Consider the following 16520-nt stretch of genomic DNA (forward strand, 5'->3'; position numbering starts at 1 on the left):
GCCGTTAGCCTTCTTGGCAACAAGAGCACACTGTTGACTCATATCCAGCTTCTCGTCCACTGTGACCCCTAGGTCCTTTTCTGCAGAACTGCTACCTAGCCATTCGGTCCCTAGTCTGTAGCAGTGCATGGGATTCTTCCATCCTAAGTGCAGGACTCTGCACTTGTCCTTGTTGAACCTCATCAGGTTTTTTTTGGCCCAATCCTCTAATTTGTCTAGGTCCCTCTGTATCTGATCCCTACCCTCTAGTGTATCTACCACGCCTCCTAGTTTAGTGTCATCTGCAAACTTGCTGAGAGTGCAGTCCACACCATCCTCCAGATCATTAATAAAGATATTAAACAAAACCGGTCCCAGGACCGACCCTTGGGGCACTCCGTTTGAAACCGGCTGCCAACTAGACATGGAGCCATTGATCACTACCCGTTGAGCCTGACGATCTAGCCAGCTTTCTATCCACCTTACAGTCCATTCATCCAGCCCATACTTCTTTAACTTGGCGGCAAGAATACTGTGGGAGACCGTATCAAAAGCTTTGCTAAAGTCAAGGAATAACACATCCACTGCTTTCCCCTCATCCACAGAGCCAGTTATCTCATCATAGAAGGCAATTAGGTTAGTCAGGCATGACTTCCCCTTTGTGAATCCATGCTGACTGTTCCTGATCACTTTCCTCTCCTCTAAATGTTTCATAATTGATTCCTTGAGGACCTGCTCCATGATTTTTCCAGGGACTGAGGTGAGGCTGACTGGCCTGTAGTTCTCCGGATCCTCCTTCTTCCCTTTTTTAAAGATGGGCACTACATTAGCCTTTTTCCAGTCATCCGGGACCTCCCCCGATCACCATGAGTTTTCAAAAATAATGGCTAATGGCTCTGCAATCTCACCCGCCAACTCCTTTAGCACCCTCGGATGCAGCGCATCCGGCCCCATGGACTTGTGCACGTCCAGTTTTTCTAAATAGTCCCGAACCACTTCTTTCTCCACAGAGGGCTGGTCACCTTCTCCCCAAACTGTACTGCCCAGTGCAGCAATCTGGGAGCTGACCTTGTTCGTGAAGACAGAGGCAAAAAAATCATTGAGTACATTAGCTTTTTCCACATCCTCGGTCACTAGGTTACCTCCCTCATTCAGTAAGGGGCCCACACTTTCCTTGATTTTCTTCTTGTTGCTAACATACCTGAAGAAACCCTTCTTGTTACTCTTAACATCTCTTGCTAACTGCAACTCCAAGTGTGATTTGGCCTTCCTGATTTCACTCCTGCATGCCTGAGCAATATTTTTATACTCCTCCCTGGTCATTTGTCCAATCTTCCACTTCTTGTAAGCTTCTTTTTTGCGTTTAAGATCAGCAAGGATTTCACTGTTTAACCAAGCTGGTCGCCTGCCATATTTACTATTCTTTCTACACATCGGGATGGTTTGTTCCTGCAACCGCAATAAGGATTCTTTAAAATACAGCCAGCTCTCCTGGACCCCTTTGCCCTTCATGTTATTCTCCCAGGGGATCCTGCCCATCTGTTCCCTGAGGGAGTCAAAGTCTGCTTTTCTGAAGTCCAGGGTCCGTATTCTGCTGCTTTCCTTTCTTCGTTGTGTCAGGATCCTGAACTCGACCATCTCATGGTCACTGCCTCCCAGGTTCCCATCCACTTTTGCTTCCCCTACTAATTCTTCCCTGTTTGTGAGCAGCAGGTCAAAAAAAGCTCTGCCCCTAGTTGGTTCCTCCAGCACTTGCACCAGGAAATTGTTCCCTACACTTCCCAAAAACTTCCTGGATTGTCTGTGTACCGCTGTATTGCTCTCCCAGCGGATATCAGGGTGATTAAAGTCTCCCATGAGAACCAGGGCCTGCGATCTAGCAACTTCTGCTAGTTGCCAGAAGAAAGCCTCGTCCACCTCATCCCCCTGGTCTGGTGGTCTATAGCAGACTCCAACCACGACATCACCCTTGTTGCTCACACTTCTCAACTTTATCCAGAGACTCTCAGGTTTTTCTGCAGTTTCATACCGGAGCTCTGAGCAGTCATACTCCTCTCTTACATACAACGCAACTCCCCCACCTTTTCTGCCCTGCCTGTCCTTCCTGAACAGTTTATATCCATCCATGACAGTACTCCAGTCATGTGAGTTATCCCACCAAGTCTCTGTTATTCCAATCGCATCATAGTTCCCTGACTGTGCCAGGCCTTCCAGTTCTCCCTGCTTCTTTCCCAGGCTTCTTGCATTTGTGTATAGGCACTTAAGATAACTCATCGATTGTCCCTCTTTCTCAGCATGAGCCAGGAGTCCTCCCCTCTTGCGCTCTCCTGCTTGTGCTTCCTCCCAGGATCCCATTTCCCCACTTACCTCAGGGCTTTGGTCTCCTTCCCCCGGTGAACCTAGTTTAAAGCCCTCCTCACTAGGTTAGCCAGCCTGCTGGCGAAGATGCTCTTCCCTTAGGTGGAGCCCGTCTCTGCCTAGCACTCCTCCTTCTTGGAACACCATCCCATGGTCGAAGAATACAAAGCCTTCTCTTCGACACCACCTGCGTAGCCATTCGTTGACTTCCACAATTCGACGGTCTCTACCCTGGCCTTTTCCTTGCACAGGGAGGATGGACGAGAACACCACTTGCGCCTCAAACTCCTTTATCCTTCTTCCCAGAGCCACGTAGTCTGCAGTGATCCGCTCAAGGTCATTCTTGGCAGTATCATTGGTGCCCACGTGGAGAAGCAGGAAGGGGTAGCAATCCGAGGGCTTGATGAGTCTCGGCAGTCTTTCCGTCACATCGTGTATCCTAGCTCCGGGCAAGCAGCAGACCTCTCGGTTTTCCCGGTCGGGGCGGCAGATAGATGACTCAGTCCCCCTGAGGAGGGAGTCCCCGACCACCACCACCCTCCTCCTCCTCTTGGGAGTGGTGGTTGTGGAACCCCCATCCCTAGGACAGTGCATCTTTTGCCTTCCAATCGGTGGAGTCTCCTTCTGCTCCCTTCCCTCAGATGGGCCATCTAGTCCACTCTCCGCATTAGTACCTGTAGAGAGAACATGGAAACGATTGCTCACCTGTATCTCCATTGCTGGTGCATGGACGCTCCTCTTTCTCTTTCTGGAGGTCACATGCTGCCAAACCTCTTCACAATCCTTCTGTCCCTGCTGCGCCTGCTCTGAATCTTCAGAACATTGTGGCCGTAGAAGCATCTCCTGACGTCTGTCCAGGAAATCTTCATTTTCCCTTATGCAACGCAGAGTCGATACTCGTTTCTCCAGCCCTCGAACCTTCTCTTCCAATATGGAGACCAGCTTGCACTTTGTACAGACAAAGTCGCTTCTGTCCTGTGGAAGAAAGACAAACATGGCACAACCTGTGCAGGTTACAACAGCTGATCGCTCACCGTCCATATCACCGTCCTCTTAAGAACTTCCTCAACTGTTGCAGGAACTACTCGGAGAAACCTGCAGATGAAAGCCTCAGTGCGCTCTCCCCAGGCAAACTCCCTCTGTTAGCGTCAGCTGTTCGCCGCTCAGCTGGTTCGCTGCTGACCGCCCTTATATACCAGTCAGGCCCACTCAAGGCCCACCTGGAACAAAGCACTCCCAATTCACACTTTTCAAACAAACAAGCAAGCAAGCAAGCAAGCAAGCACACGGTCAAACTGACCAACTGTCCCAGCAGCAGACACTCAGATACTCACCAACACAGCCCCCCTAATGCAGCACTTAGCGTACCTCCTCTCGGACAGCTCCCAGGCAAAATGTTCTTTCTTCCCTCTTGGCTTTACCTCATCATAGTCCCTGACTGACCAAGGGAAGGGGAGTGACTCACTTGAGAGTCCAACAGATCCTTTGTTGCTGCCTAGGCCAATGTCCTTTGTTCCTGTGAGGCTGGGCTGGATTTGTCCCATACATGCCCTGATGAGGTGTGAACTGCCCCTCTGTTCCTGGAGAGTTTTGCCTGAGCTTGTTTTAAGCCATGAGGACACATTTTCAGCCTCATAGCTCTATACATGAAATTACAACCTATAACATTACGTAACAATAATGCGCAGTGCATCATGAGCCTTCTGAAGACACCCGACATGACAAACTTTGCATTGGATACCACACAATTGTATTATGAGGATGAACATGGGGGTGTAGGGTGTTCCCCTGAGATACAGAGCGTCACAGGGATGTAACCCTGACTCAGGTAAGGTGACAGGAATCAGGAAATAAAGTACAATACCACTATCATGTGTCAGGTGCAGTATCCATTGACTCCAGTGACCACTTGTACATCAAGGGTCTGCTTCATGGGCAACAGGTGCAGTGAATGAGGCAGGGGTCCAACTCATTCATCAAAAACAATAACAATAAATGAAAATTGGGCTTCAAACGGTAATTTTATTGCAACCTTAGCTATGGCGCAAGTTTAATATAATTAAACTATGTGTTAAAGGCACATTATTAGGTTGCAAAGTCAAGCACTTGTAATATAGGAAATGCTGGAAATGCAGCAAAGTATTTTCATTTATTCAGAGGTTTTTTTAAAGTTTTTTTCCCTACTTAAAACATTTCAATCAAATGTGACATACATTTGCAAATCATTTCAGTATCACCAAATCTGCCTCATTCAGTGTGCAAGTCAGAGCTTGTGCAGTGATTGGAGCTCTAGCATTAAAGTTGCTTGTAGAGAAAAATTTCACCCAGCTCGACACGCCGCTTTAATGCTAGAGCTCCAGGTATCCCATTCACTGCACAAGATCCAACTTGCACACTGAATGAGGCAGGAATGCTGCGGTACTAATAGGAACTTTTCTCCTGTCAAAGGTCTGTGATTGTGTAACTAAAAATGGGCTCAACGTGCCTTTGCACAGAGTTAAAGCTGGACAGGTTGCCTTAACCTCACTGCTGAGCACTTCACTTTGCAGTCTCAACATTCTTGTAACATCATTTAGTTTAAATAGAAAAATAATAAACCACCAACTCCCTCGCAACCTCTGTGCCACTAGTTCATGGGCGTTCTTGGTCTCAGGGTCTGGTTCCCTGAGGTTATTTTCCTAAAGCTCCAATAGCTGCATCAGCAGAACCTTTGCGCAACTACAAATCTCACTGAAAGCTGCTCTCAAGGCTAACTCTGTGCAATAGCATCACCGAGTGCTGCAGATGAGGCTTCTGGGAAATGTAGTTCCTCAGCCACTTGTTATACACATACACACCCGGTTTGTTAGGAAGTTTCTTTGCATATATTTGTGATTGAGTAGCTCACAGCTGTTGAAATAAGTTTCTAACCCCTGCTTTGAAGATAGATAACAACAAACATTTGCAATCTGAGCCAATTTAAACTGTTGTAAATCTCTCACCCACTGATGAGAAAGCAATTCCCTCCCCCCCTTCCACAGTGGGCAGAACAACCCGGCTGTGTTTCTTGCCTTGGAATCTTGTCTCCATGGCAGTGATCAGCCAGTGGCATTGACAGGACGGATAGGCCTTATCATCTGTCCTGGACTGAGCCTGGGCAATCTTTCAAGCTGGGAACCGCAGCAGCCAGTTAAAGTAGCAGGAGGAGCAGCTCCCCAGTCAGTGTTCAGGAAAATGGACGTAACTATGGCTGTTCTGTTGGCATTGGTTCTGGGACTTCTTCTGGTCAAGTTTGCTTTGTTTCAGCCAAGAAACCCAAATTCCCCACCTTGCGTTAGTGGCTGGATCCCTTGGTTGGGAGCTGCATTTGAGTTTGGGAAAGCTCCCCTGGAGTTTATAGAACAAGCCAGAGTCAAGGTAAGAATTATAATAGGGTGCATGCATCTGTGTGTTGGGGGAGGAGGTGCCTGGGGCAGTATAGGGAGACAGATGAGGAACCTTTCTGCGCTAAATGAATCCCTTACAACATTAAGAAGTTTTCTATCATTTTTATTGTAACTCAGAAGCCTCTGGCTGAAAAAGGTAATATTTGTGTCAACTGATTGGCAGGTTACCCTAGATACCTTGGATTTAATATTGCAATCACTGTTTTCACACAATAGTATCTGGGCACCTGATCGGGACAAACAATACATACAGCTTTTCTTCATCAGCTGGGTACTGACCTGGGTTCCACATGAGGGGAAACACGTTGTGAAGTGCATTGGGACTGTAAAAGTTTGTACGAGCTAATTGTATGAGGAGTTTTTTTATTTGCCTCCTTTTTTAGTCTTTAGGGTTCCTGTTTTCAAGCTGTTCTCTGCAACGACTTCTAGAAACTTGGTGGGGTTTGTGTCCCCTCTCCCTCAGCCCACCCCATGAAACCTGAGATTAAAACATAATCTCATGACTCCAGGAGCTGGAGCTTTAAGAAAAACACTAAATATCGCAAGACTTGCAATAAAATAAAACTGCAACAGTGTTAGTTCAGGATGAACCACACAACAAGTTCATACAACCTAGCTGAGCTGCAGAAAAATTCCCTGACCTCTGAGTGCATAATATTTCAACCTTAATGTTACATAATTGTAAATCTCTCCCTCAGATCTTATTATTACATCTAATGTAAATCAAAGGGCAATGTTAGAGCAGGTGCCTGCTGCCATCCGGAATGATTCATTTTGCAAAAGAGTTGTTTCCAAAACATTCACTTGGAGGACTGAAATTTTCCCATGGTTTATTTCTTGCTGCATGTGATTTCTTTTGCAGGAAGTTGGAGCAATATCCCTTTAGATACTTAAAGTTGAAGCTAGAGACTGGGCGTGGATTAGACCTCATTGAGGATTAATGATTTGGGTTGGAAAAAAAAGTTGTTTGAAATGAACAAAGGCAATTCAGACCAAGAAATTGCATTAGAAAATGTCTTTAACATTGAGCAGGAGTTGTCCTATTAGACTCATGGGCTTGATACTTATTTACCCTAAGGCCATTTTACTCCACTCTGGCATTGTAAAAGGGCCTTAACATGGGAATAAATTACATTTACACTTGGTTTAAGGCTCTTTTACACTGTTAGCATGGGGTAAAGCATACTTCAGATAAAGGAGAATCAGACCCATTGGGACTACATTAAAGTTAAGCATATGCATAAATCTTTGCAGGATCAGGGCCGTAGACACAATGTGCTGTGCATTCCTGCCCAGCTTGCTAAAGGGCTACTGGTAAAAAAAATTCTGGAATAAAAGTCATGAAAATTTAGTTCAAGTTTTTCACTTTTATTGAAATTCAAAGCTATGATACAAACTTTCAGTTGAAAAATTGAATTTTGGAAAAGGTCTACTGTCAATTTTCAGATACTGCCCCTGCCGATTTCTATATTTCATAAGCACATATTTTTTTGTTTGTTTTAAATTGGAAAAACCCACAAAAATAGGGTTGTCATCTGTCCAGGTTTTCCCAGGATTGTCCCTTTTTTGAAGTAACTGTCCCTGGAAATCTGTAAGGGTGCTCAGTATAGTTTTAGGGGCTCAGGATCATCCCAAATGGCCCAGTTTTTTGTACCTCACAGTGGCAACCTTACACACAAGCAATAGGGGAAATTGACTATACCACGGAAACAATGAAACTGACTACCCCAAGGGCTGTCAAATGCACAAACTAATAAATAGAGAAATATCCTTTTCTTCTCTACTCTCTTCCAGTTAGAGTGATCTTGGGTGTTATTTGTAACAACACTAGATATAAAAAGTGTGGACAGATTTGTAAATTGTCAATGTCCTCATAATTACTTATTTAGATTTAAAAAATGATGAAGATGCCTACACATAGCTCTAGCTGCCTTAGAAATAGTATAGCATAACCCCAGCAGCATTCAAACAAGAATTCTGCCAGACAGACACTTAGAGACTTGTTTTGACCCCTTCATCCATCGGTGCTGACTCAATGGATGCTCCAGGGCTGGAGCATCCACGGAAAAATATTAGTGGGTGCTTAGCAACCACAGGCAGCCAAGCCCCCCCCCTCCCCAAAATTGCTTCCTGCCCGCCAGTGGCCTCGCCGACCAATTCCTCCCCTTCCCTCCCAGCGCTCCCTGCATGCCACAGAACAGCTGTTCTGTGGTGTGCAGGAGGTGTTGGGAGGGAGAGGGAGGAGTGGGGACAGGGTGGGCTCGGGGCGGGGGGGTAGGAAAAGGCTAGGCAGGGGTGGGGGCTTGGAGGAAGGGGTGGAGTTGGGGCAGACCTGGGGCGGAGGAGGGGGGTGTCCCCACCTCCACTGCCGCACATGGAGAGGAAGTGGGTGCCTATGTCTTCATCATTCTGGGAAATATCCCTCAGCCCTCTCCAGAAACCCTATCAAACAGATGTCTATTGCACAGGGCTGGCTCCAGGGTTTTGGCCGCCCCAAGCAGCCAAAACAAAACAAAACAAAACACAAACAAACAAAAAAGCCGCGATCGTGATCTGCGGCGGCAATTCGGCGGGAGGTCCTTCGCTCCCAGGCGGAGTGAGGGACCATCCGCCGAATTGCCGCCGAATACCTGGATGTGCCACCCCTCTCCGGAGCGGCCGCCCCAAGCACCTGCTTGACAAGCTGGTGCCTGGAGCTGGCCCTGCTATTGCAGCATGCCTGGAAGATCACCAACTTAATCAGGCTATTTCAGATCAAGGGAGAAAGAGCAAGTTCCAGAGTACTGAGTGCCCTGCCACTATCCCCCCTCTTTTATAATGGTAGGGTGTGCATTCCCCTGGTAACTTCACTAAAAGTTTTGGGGGGAGGGATAACTCAGTGGTTTGCACATTGGCTTGCTAAACCCAGGGTTGTGAGTTCAATCCTTAAGGGGGCCATTTAGGGATCTGGGGCAAAAATCTGTCTGGGGATTGGTCCTGCTTTGAGAAGGGGGTTGGACTAGATGACCTTCTGAGGTCCCTTCTTACCCTGATATTCTATGATCATAACTGTGGTAGTATGGCATAGGAAGACATACTGTCTCTGGTAGGCAAGTTCCAGGCCATTTAGACCTATCTAGGTCAGAACCTTTAAATGCATTATTAGGTGCACACTGGTTTAAAGAATGTACAATTTCTGCAGAGACAAGGTGGGTGAGGTAATATCTTATATTGGTCCAACTTCTGTTGGTGAGAGACATAAGCTTCCAAATTACACAGAGCTATTCTTCCTGTCCTGTTGGGTTCTGGGAAGTGGGTGGATACAAGCGCATCCCATCCCACCTCCCATGGCTAACGGCCCCTTGCCCAGCCTAAGGAGAGGAGCCACTTAGTCCGGGACTCAAATAGATACAGGGGACAACAGAAGAAAAAACAAGGGCAGATGTGAGGATCAAAGAGTCAAAAATAAGGAACCTGAAAGGGACACTGCAGAGAACCTCAGACAGCACCCACTGCTCCTCGAAGCTGTCAAGGGAGCCAACAGACATGGTCCAGAGGAACTCTGCCTGGATAAAGAACAGGAGTACTTGTGGCACCTTAGAGACTAACAAATTTATTAGATGCTCTAATAAATTTGTTAGTCTCTAAGGTGCCACAAGTACTCCTGTTCTTTTTGCGGATACAGACTAACACGGCTGCTACTCTGAAATCTGCCTGGATACCTGAGCAGAGAGAGGAACAGAAACAGGCCCCACAGTCTCAGAGAACTCCCTTGGCTAACATCCTCTCCCTGCCAGGGGAAGGTACTAATAGCATCACAGCTAAACACAAGATCAAACAGATAGTTTAGCACAAGTAGTTAGCACATGTTCTAATCTAAGGGACCATTCAAGGTGGAGTGGCCCATTAACACCCTGTAGTCATAGGACAAAAAGGAAGGTCAATTGGCTACTGATTGTTGTAATAAGCCATAAATCCAGTGCCTTTATGAAGACCATGATTTTTAGGGCTAATCTACACTGGCAGCGCTAAAGCGCTGCTGCGGCTTGTGTGATCGCAGTGCAACCACCTCCACGAGGGGAGTAGCTCCCAGCACTGGAGCACTGTTTACACTGGTGCTTTATAGCACTGAAACTTACAGCGCTCAGGGAGGTGTTTTTTCATACCCCGTGAGCGAGAAAGTTGCAGCGCTGTAAAGTGCCAGTGTAGACAAGCCCTTAGTGTCTCACAAAGTTATGAATTTAAGCCACAGGCGCATCTTTTGAAAGTGTTTTGTACCTTCTGGCTCACCTCCCTCTCTGGGTTTGCCAGCTGCACAACTCCTTCCTCCCAGAGAGTAAACTGCAGGCTACCTGCCTCTATAATACCAAACAGACCTCCCTTCTTACTGAGAATGACTACAGTCTACTTCCCTACAGTTCCTTTCTGCTCTCAGCTCCTGGGCTTTATACAGGCCCGCTCTGTTCCTGTCTACCTGTCACATATGATTAATCCCTGCTTCCTGGCTTCTCTTCCAGGTGCAGCCTGGGCATTTAATTGGCCTACCTAGCCACCTTAACCCCTTCAGATCTTGTATGGGGTGGACACCCCATCACACCATTAAAAGATATTACCTCACACAGACCTTGTCTCGCTAATATCCTGGGACCAACATGGCTACAACAACACTGCATACAGTTCTGCAGCTAAGCCAGGAGAGCTTGTATCCTGTGCAAGGTGAAACCAGTGGCTGGAGAGGAAGCTGCACATGTTCTACTTTTCAGAGTAGCAGACGTGTTAGTCTGTATCCGCAAAAAGAACAGGAGTACTTGTGGCACCTTAGAGACCAACAAATTTATTAGAGCATAAGCTTTCGTGGACTACAGCCCACTTCTTCGGATGCATACAGAGTGGAATAAATATTGAGGAGATATTAGTCTCTAAGGTGCCACAAGTACTCCTGTTCTTTTTGCATGTTCTGCTTGGGGTCATCCTAGCAATCATGGTGTTAACTTTTGTGTGCTTGATCTTACAACCTTAATGTTGTCTAAATGCTCATCTTTCTGCACTGATTTGTAGCACAAGTCAAATTAACAAGCACTTCCTATCTTCAAAGTGTCTGAGCAAGCTCTGTAATTAAGCCTTTCTAAGGCCTGGTCTACACTACGAGTTTAGGTCGACTTTAGCAGCGTTAAATCGAATTAAGCCTGGACACGTTCACACGACGAAGCCCTTTCTTTCGACTTAAGGAGCCCTTTAAACCGGTTTCTTTACTCCACCTCCGACGAGGGGATTAGCAATAAAATCAGCCTTAGCGGGTCGGAATTGGGGTAGTGTGGACGGAATTCGATGTTATTGGCCTCCGGGAGCTATCCCACAGTGCTTCATTGTGACTGCTCTGGACAGCACTCTCAACTCAGATGCACTGACCAGGTAGACAGGAAAAGACCCGCGAATGTTTGAATTTCATTTCCTGTTTGCTCAGCGTGGAGAGCACAGGTGACCACGCAGAGCTCATCAGCACAGGTAACCGTGATGGAGTCCCAGGATCGCAAAAGAGCTCCAGCATGGACCGAATGGGAGGTACGGGATCTGCTCACCATATGGGGAGATGAATCAGTGCTAGCTGAACTCCATAGCAGTAAAAGAAATGGCAAAATATTAGAAAAGGTCTCCAAGGTCATGAAGGACAGAGGCCATAACAGGGACGCACAGCAGTGCCGCGTGAAAATTAAGGAGCTAAGGCAAGCCTACCACAAAGCCAGAGAGGCAAACGGAAGGTCCGGGGCACAGCCGCAAACATGCCGCTTCTACGCGGAGCTGCATGCCATGCTAAGGGGTGCAGCCACCACTACCCCAACTGTGTACTATGACTCCTTCACTGGAGAAACACACAGGGAAGAGGGTTCGGGGTACGAGGAAGAGGAGGATGAAGATAATGTAGATAGCTCACAGCAGCAAGGAAGCGGAGAAACCAGTTTCCCCAACAGCCAGGATATGTTTATCACCCTGGACCTGGAGCCAGTAACCCCCGAACTCACCCAAGGCGTGCTCCCAGACCCTGAGGGCACACAAGGGACCTCTGGTGAGTGTACCTTTGTAAATATTACACATGGTTTAAAAGCAAGCGTGTTTAATGATTAATGATTAATTTGCCCTGGCAATCGCAGCCAGTACAGCTACTGGAAAAGTCTGTTAACGTGTATGGGGATGGAAGGGAAATCCTCCATGGACATCTCCAGAAAGCTCTCCTTCATGTACTCCCAAAGCCTTTGCAAAAGGTTTCTGGGGAGGGCTGCCTTATCCCGTCTGCCATGGTAGGACACTTTACCACACCAGGCCAGTAGCACGTAGTCTGGAATCATTGCATAACAAAGCATGGCAGCGTATGGTCCCAGTGTTTGCTGGCATGCAGACAACATCCATTCCTTATCGCTCTTCGTTATCCTCAGGAGAGTGATATCATTCACAGTCACCTGGTTGAAATGGGGTGATTTTATTAAGGGGACATTCAGAGGTGCCCGTTCCTGCTCGGCTGACCAGAAATGTTCCCCGCTGTTAGCCACGCGGTGGGGGGAAGGGTTGAAGTGATCATCCCAGAGAATTGGGTGTGGGGAGGGGAGGGGGGTTAGTTGGGTTTGTGCTGCATGTTAACCCGGGAACCGCAGCCCCTCCTTTTACATTGCAAACCCATTTTAAATGGCCAACCCAACGGGTGCTTGGTATGGGAAATGAGGGCGCTACTGTTTGAAACTATTCTCACATGTTAAGAAGGTGAAAAAAGCCAAAAGACTGTGGCTTACCATGGCTGCCTGCAAGCCAAAATCTGTTGCCTGGCACTGCGTGAGTGATCTTCACACCAAACCGGCAGGCCCTCAATATAAGAGGAAAAATGCGACCTTGTAACAAAAGCACATGTGCTGTGTAATGTGAACAGCAAAATTTAACGTGAAAGAGTGTACCCATTGTTCTCTAAAATGTGTCTTTTTTAACCACCTCTCCCTTCTCCTCCACCAGCTGCAAATGTTTCTCCTTCACAGAGGTTAGTGAAGATTAGAAGGAGAAAACGGCGGACTCGGGATGACATGTTCACGGAGCTCCAGATGTCCTCCCACGCTGAAAGAGCACAGCAGAATGTGTGGAGGCAGTCAATGTCAGACTACAGAAAAGCACAATATGAACGAGAGGAGAGGTGGCGGGCTGAATCGCGGGATGAACAGAGCAAGTGGCGAGCTGAAGATGATAGGTGGTGTCAGCTTGCAGACAGAAGGCAAGAGTAGATGCTCCGGCTGCAGGAGCATCAAACTGATATGCTCCAGCGTATGGTTCAGCTGCAGGAAAGGCAGCAGGAGCAGAGACCGCCGCTACAGCCCCTGTGTAACCAACAGCCCTCCTCCCCAAGTTCCATAGCCTCCTCACCCAGGCGCCCAAGAACACGGTGGGGGGGCCTCCGGCCACCCAGTCACTCCACCCCAGATGATTTCCCGAGCATCAGAAGGCTGGCCTTCAATAAGAGTTAAAGTTTTAAACTGCAGTGTGTCCTTTTCCTTCCCTCCTCCCTCACCCATCCTGGGCTACCTTGGCAATTATCCCTCTAGTTGTGTGATGAATGAATAAAGAATGCATGAATGTGAAGTAACAATGACTTTATTGCCTCTGCAAGTGGTGCTCGAAGGGGGAGGGGAGGGTGGGGTGGTTGGTTTACAGGGAAGTAGAGTGAACCGGGTGGGGGGGTGGGGCGGAGGGTTCATCAAGGAGAAACAAACAGAAGTTTCACACCGTAGTCTGGCCAGTCACAAAACTTGTTTTCAAAGCTTCTCTGATGTGCAGCGCGCCCTGCTGTGCTCTTCTAACCGCCCTGTTGTCTGGCTGCGCGTAATCAGCGGCCAGGCGATGTGCCTCAACCTCCCACCCTGCCATAAATGTCTCCCCCTTACTCTCACAGATATTGTGAAGCACACAGCAAGCAGCAATAACAATGGGGATATTCTTTTCGCTGAGGTCTGAGTGAGTCAGTAAGCTGCGCGAGCACGCTTTTAAATGTCCAAATGTACATTCCACCACCATTCGGCACTTGCTCAACCTGTAGTTGAACAGGTCCTGACTACTGTCCAGGCTGCCTGTGTACGGCTTCATGAGCCATGGCATTAAGGGGTAGGCTGGGTCCCCAAGGATGTTGTAGGCATTTCAACATCCCCAACGGTTATTTTCTGGTCCGGGAAAAAAGTCTCTTCCTCCAGCTTTCGAAACAGACCAGAGTGCCTGAAGACACGAGCATCATGTACCTTTCCTGGCCATCCCATGTTGATGTTGGTGAAACGTCCCTTGTGATCCACCAGGGCTTGCAGCAGCATTGAAAAGTACCCCTTGCGGTTTATGTACTCGGTGGCTTGGTGCTCTGGTGCCAAGATAGGGATATGGGTTCCGTCTATCACCCCACCACAGTTTGGGAATCCCATTGCAGCAAAGCCATCCACTATGGCCTGCACGTTTCCCAGAGTCACTACCCTTGGTATCACCAGGTCTTTCATTGCCCTGGCAACTTGGATCACAGCAGCCCCCACAGTAGATTTGCCCCAAATTGATTCCTGACTGACCGGTAGCTGTCTGGCATTGCAAGCTTCCACAGGGCTATCGCCACTCGCTTCTCAGCTGTGAGGGCTGCTCTCATCCTGGTATTCTGGCGCTTCAGGGCAGGGGAAAGCAAGTCACAAAGTTCCATTAAAGTGCCCTTACGCATGCGAAAGTTTCGCAGCCACTGGGAATCGTCCCACACCTACGATGCGGTCCCACCAGTCTGTGCTTGTTTCCCGGGCCCAGAATCGGCATTCCACGGCATGAACCTGCCCCAGTAACACCATGATTTGCACATTGCTGGAGCCTGTACTTTGTGAGAGGTCTATGTCCATATCAATTTCCTCATCACTCTCGTCGCCGCGCTGCAATCGCCTCCTCGGCTGGTCCTGGTTTTGCTTTGGCATGTCCTGGCTCCGCATATACTCCAGGACAATGCACGTGGTGTTCATAGTGCTCATAATTGCCGCGGTGATCTGAGTGGGCTCCATGATCCCAGTGCTATGGCGTCTGGTCTGAAAAAAGGCGCAAAACTAGTATCTGACGGACGGAGGGAGGGAGGGAGGGAGGGGCGAGTGACGACATGGCGTACAGGTACAGGGAATTAAAATCAACAAAAGTGGCTGTGCATCAGGGAGAAACACAAACAACTGTCACACAGAATGGCCCCGCCCCAAAGATTGAACTCAAAACCCTGGGTTTAGCAGGCCGTTGATTTCACGGAGGGAGGGGGAAGCAAATGAATACAGAACAAATCTATTTTTTATATCTTAAGCTGGCAGACGACGGTGCAGCATGACTGATAGCCCTCGGCATCTTCTGGGTGCTTGGCAGAAAATACTGGGCCCTTGGCAGAAAATAGCATACTACGACTGATAGCCATCATCGTTGAGACTGCCCAGGTGCCCATGATTGACAGCCACTGCAGTACGATGATGACGGATACCAGTCGTAATATACCATCTTCTACCAAAAGGCAAGGGGCTGCTGTTGTGTGCAATGCAGCCCCACGTTTGCCAGCCCCACGTCTGCCAGCACCCAGATCGCCAATGAAGGCTACCAGTCATACTGCACCGTCTACTGCCAAAAGGCAATTAGCTGCTGCTGTGTAGCAATGTAGTACCACGTCTGCCGGCACCAAGAGGACATATGGTGACGGTGAGCTGAGCGGGCTCCATGCTTGGCGTAGTATGTTGCCTGCACAGGTAACCCAGGTAAAAAGGCGCGAATCGATTGTCTGCCGTTGCTCTGACGGAGGGGGAGGTGCCTGATGACATGTACCCAGACCCCACCACGACACTGTTTTGCATCATTCAGGCATTGGGATCTCAATCCAGAATTCCAATGGGCGGCGGAGACTGCGGGAACTGTGGGATAGCTACCCATAGTGCAACGCTCCGGAAGTCAACACTAGCCTCCGTACTGTGGACGCGGTCTGCCGACTTAATGCACTTAGAGCATTTTATGTGGGGACACACACAATCGGCTGTATACAACCGATTTCTATAAAACCAGCTTCTATAAATTCGACCTAATTTCGTAGTGTAGACATACCCTAATATAGTGAAGGAAGGTCACACCTTTGAGGATGTTTAAGGGGGTTGTTGAAATAAACTGTCAAATCTCAATGCTATTATTAACAAGTATTTAAATACAATATCCGCAGCGACTGACACAAGAGCTCGGACTCAGCCATGTAACAATAAGACACATATAATCAGTTAATAGAAAAATGGTATGTTATTGTGAGGGATAGCATGGGATTAGGTAATTAAAGACTGTGTTGCAGTTAGGACTTGTTGGAATTTTTTTTTTTCCTTGCAGGAAATTTTGATTTTTTGTCAAACAGTAAGAAACCACAGACTGAAAACTGTTCTGTTTTCAGCTACCAACAATTGAAGATTTTCACCCCAAACCAAAATATTTTCAGCTAAAAACTGAAAATGTTTCAGCTGAAAATTTTTGGCTTCTGGGTTTCTGGGGTTGTTGCTGGTGGAGGTCTTTGGTTTTTTTTTAAATAAGAAAACAGACATGTCTGAAAAACTTTGTTTAGTCAAAATCCAATTTTCCATGAAAAAAAAATTGTTGATGGAATTTTTTTGTACTAGTTCTAATTGCAGAGCAGATGTCCAGGAAAACACAGCTATGATTGCACATGCAATCTTAACTTTAGCACTTCATGACTCAAGTGCTTAACCATAGAAACGTAACATCTTCTAAATATAT

The 16520-nt window shown here is 47.6% G+C and overlaps 1 protein-coding gene across 4 annotated transcripts in view; it reads left to right on the plus strand.

Moving 5' to 3' along the window:
• The first annotated feature begins 5401 nt into the window (after positions 1-5401).
• The window catches only part of LOC128834536 (24-hydroxycholesterol 7-alpha-hydroxylase-like), a 74352-nt gene continuing 63233 nt past the window's right edge, over positions 5402-16520 (plus strand). For all 4 annotated transcript variants that reach the window (XM_054023423.1, XM_054023421.1, XM_054023422.1 and 1 more), the window contains exon 1: positions 5402-5733. In XM_054023423.1, the coding sequence (XP_053879398.1) occupies positions 5551-5733 (183 nt within the window). In that variant the 5' untranslated portion in view covers positions 5402-5550. The remainder of the gene's footprint in view (positions 5734-16520) is intronic.

Source organism: Malaclemys terrapin, chromosome 3, assembly GCF_027887155.1.
Source record: "Malaclemys terrapin pileata isolate rMalTer1 chromosome 3, rMalTer1.hap1, whole genome shotgun sequence".
NCBI classification, from domain to species: domain Eukaryota; kingdom Metazoa; phylum Chordata; order Testudines; family Emydidae; genus Malaclemys; species Malaclemys terrapin.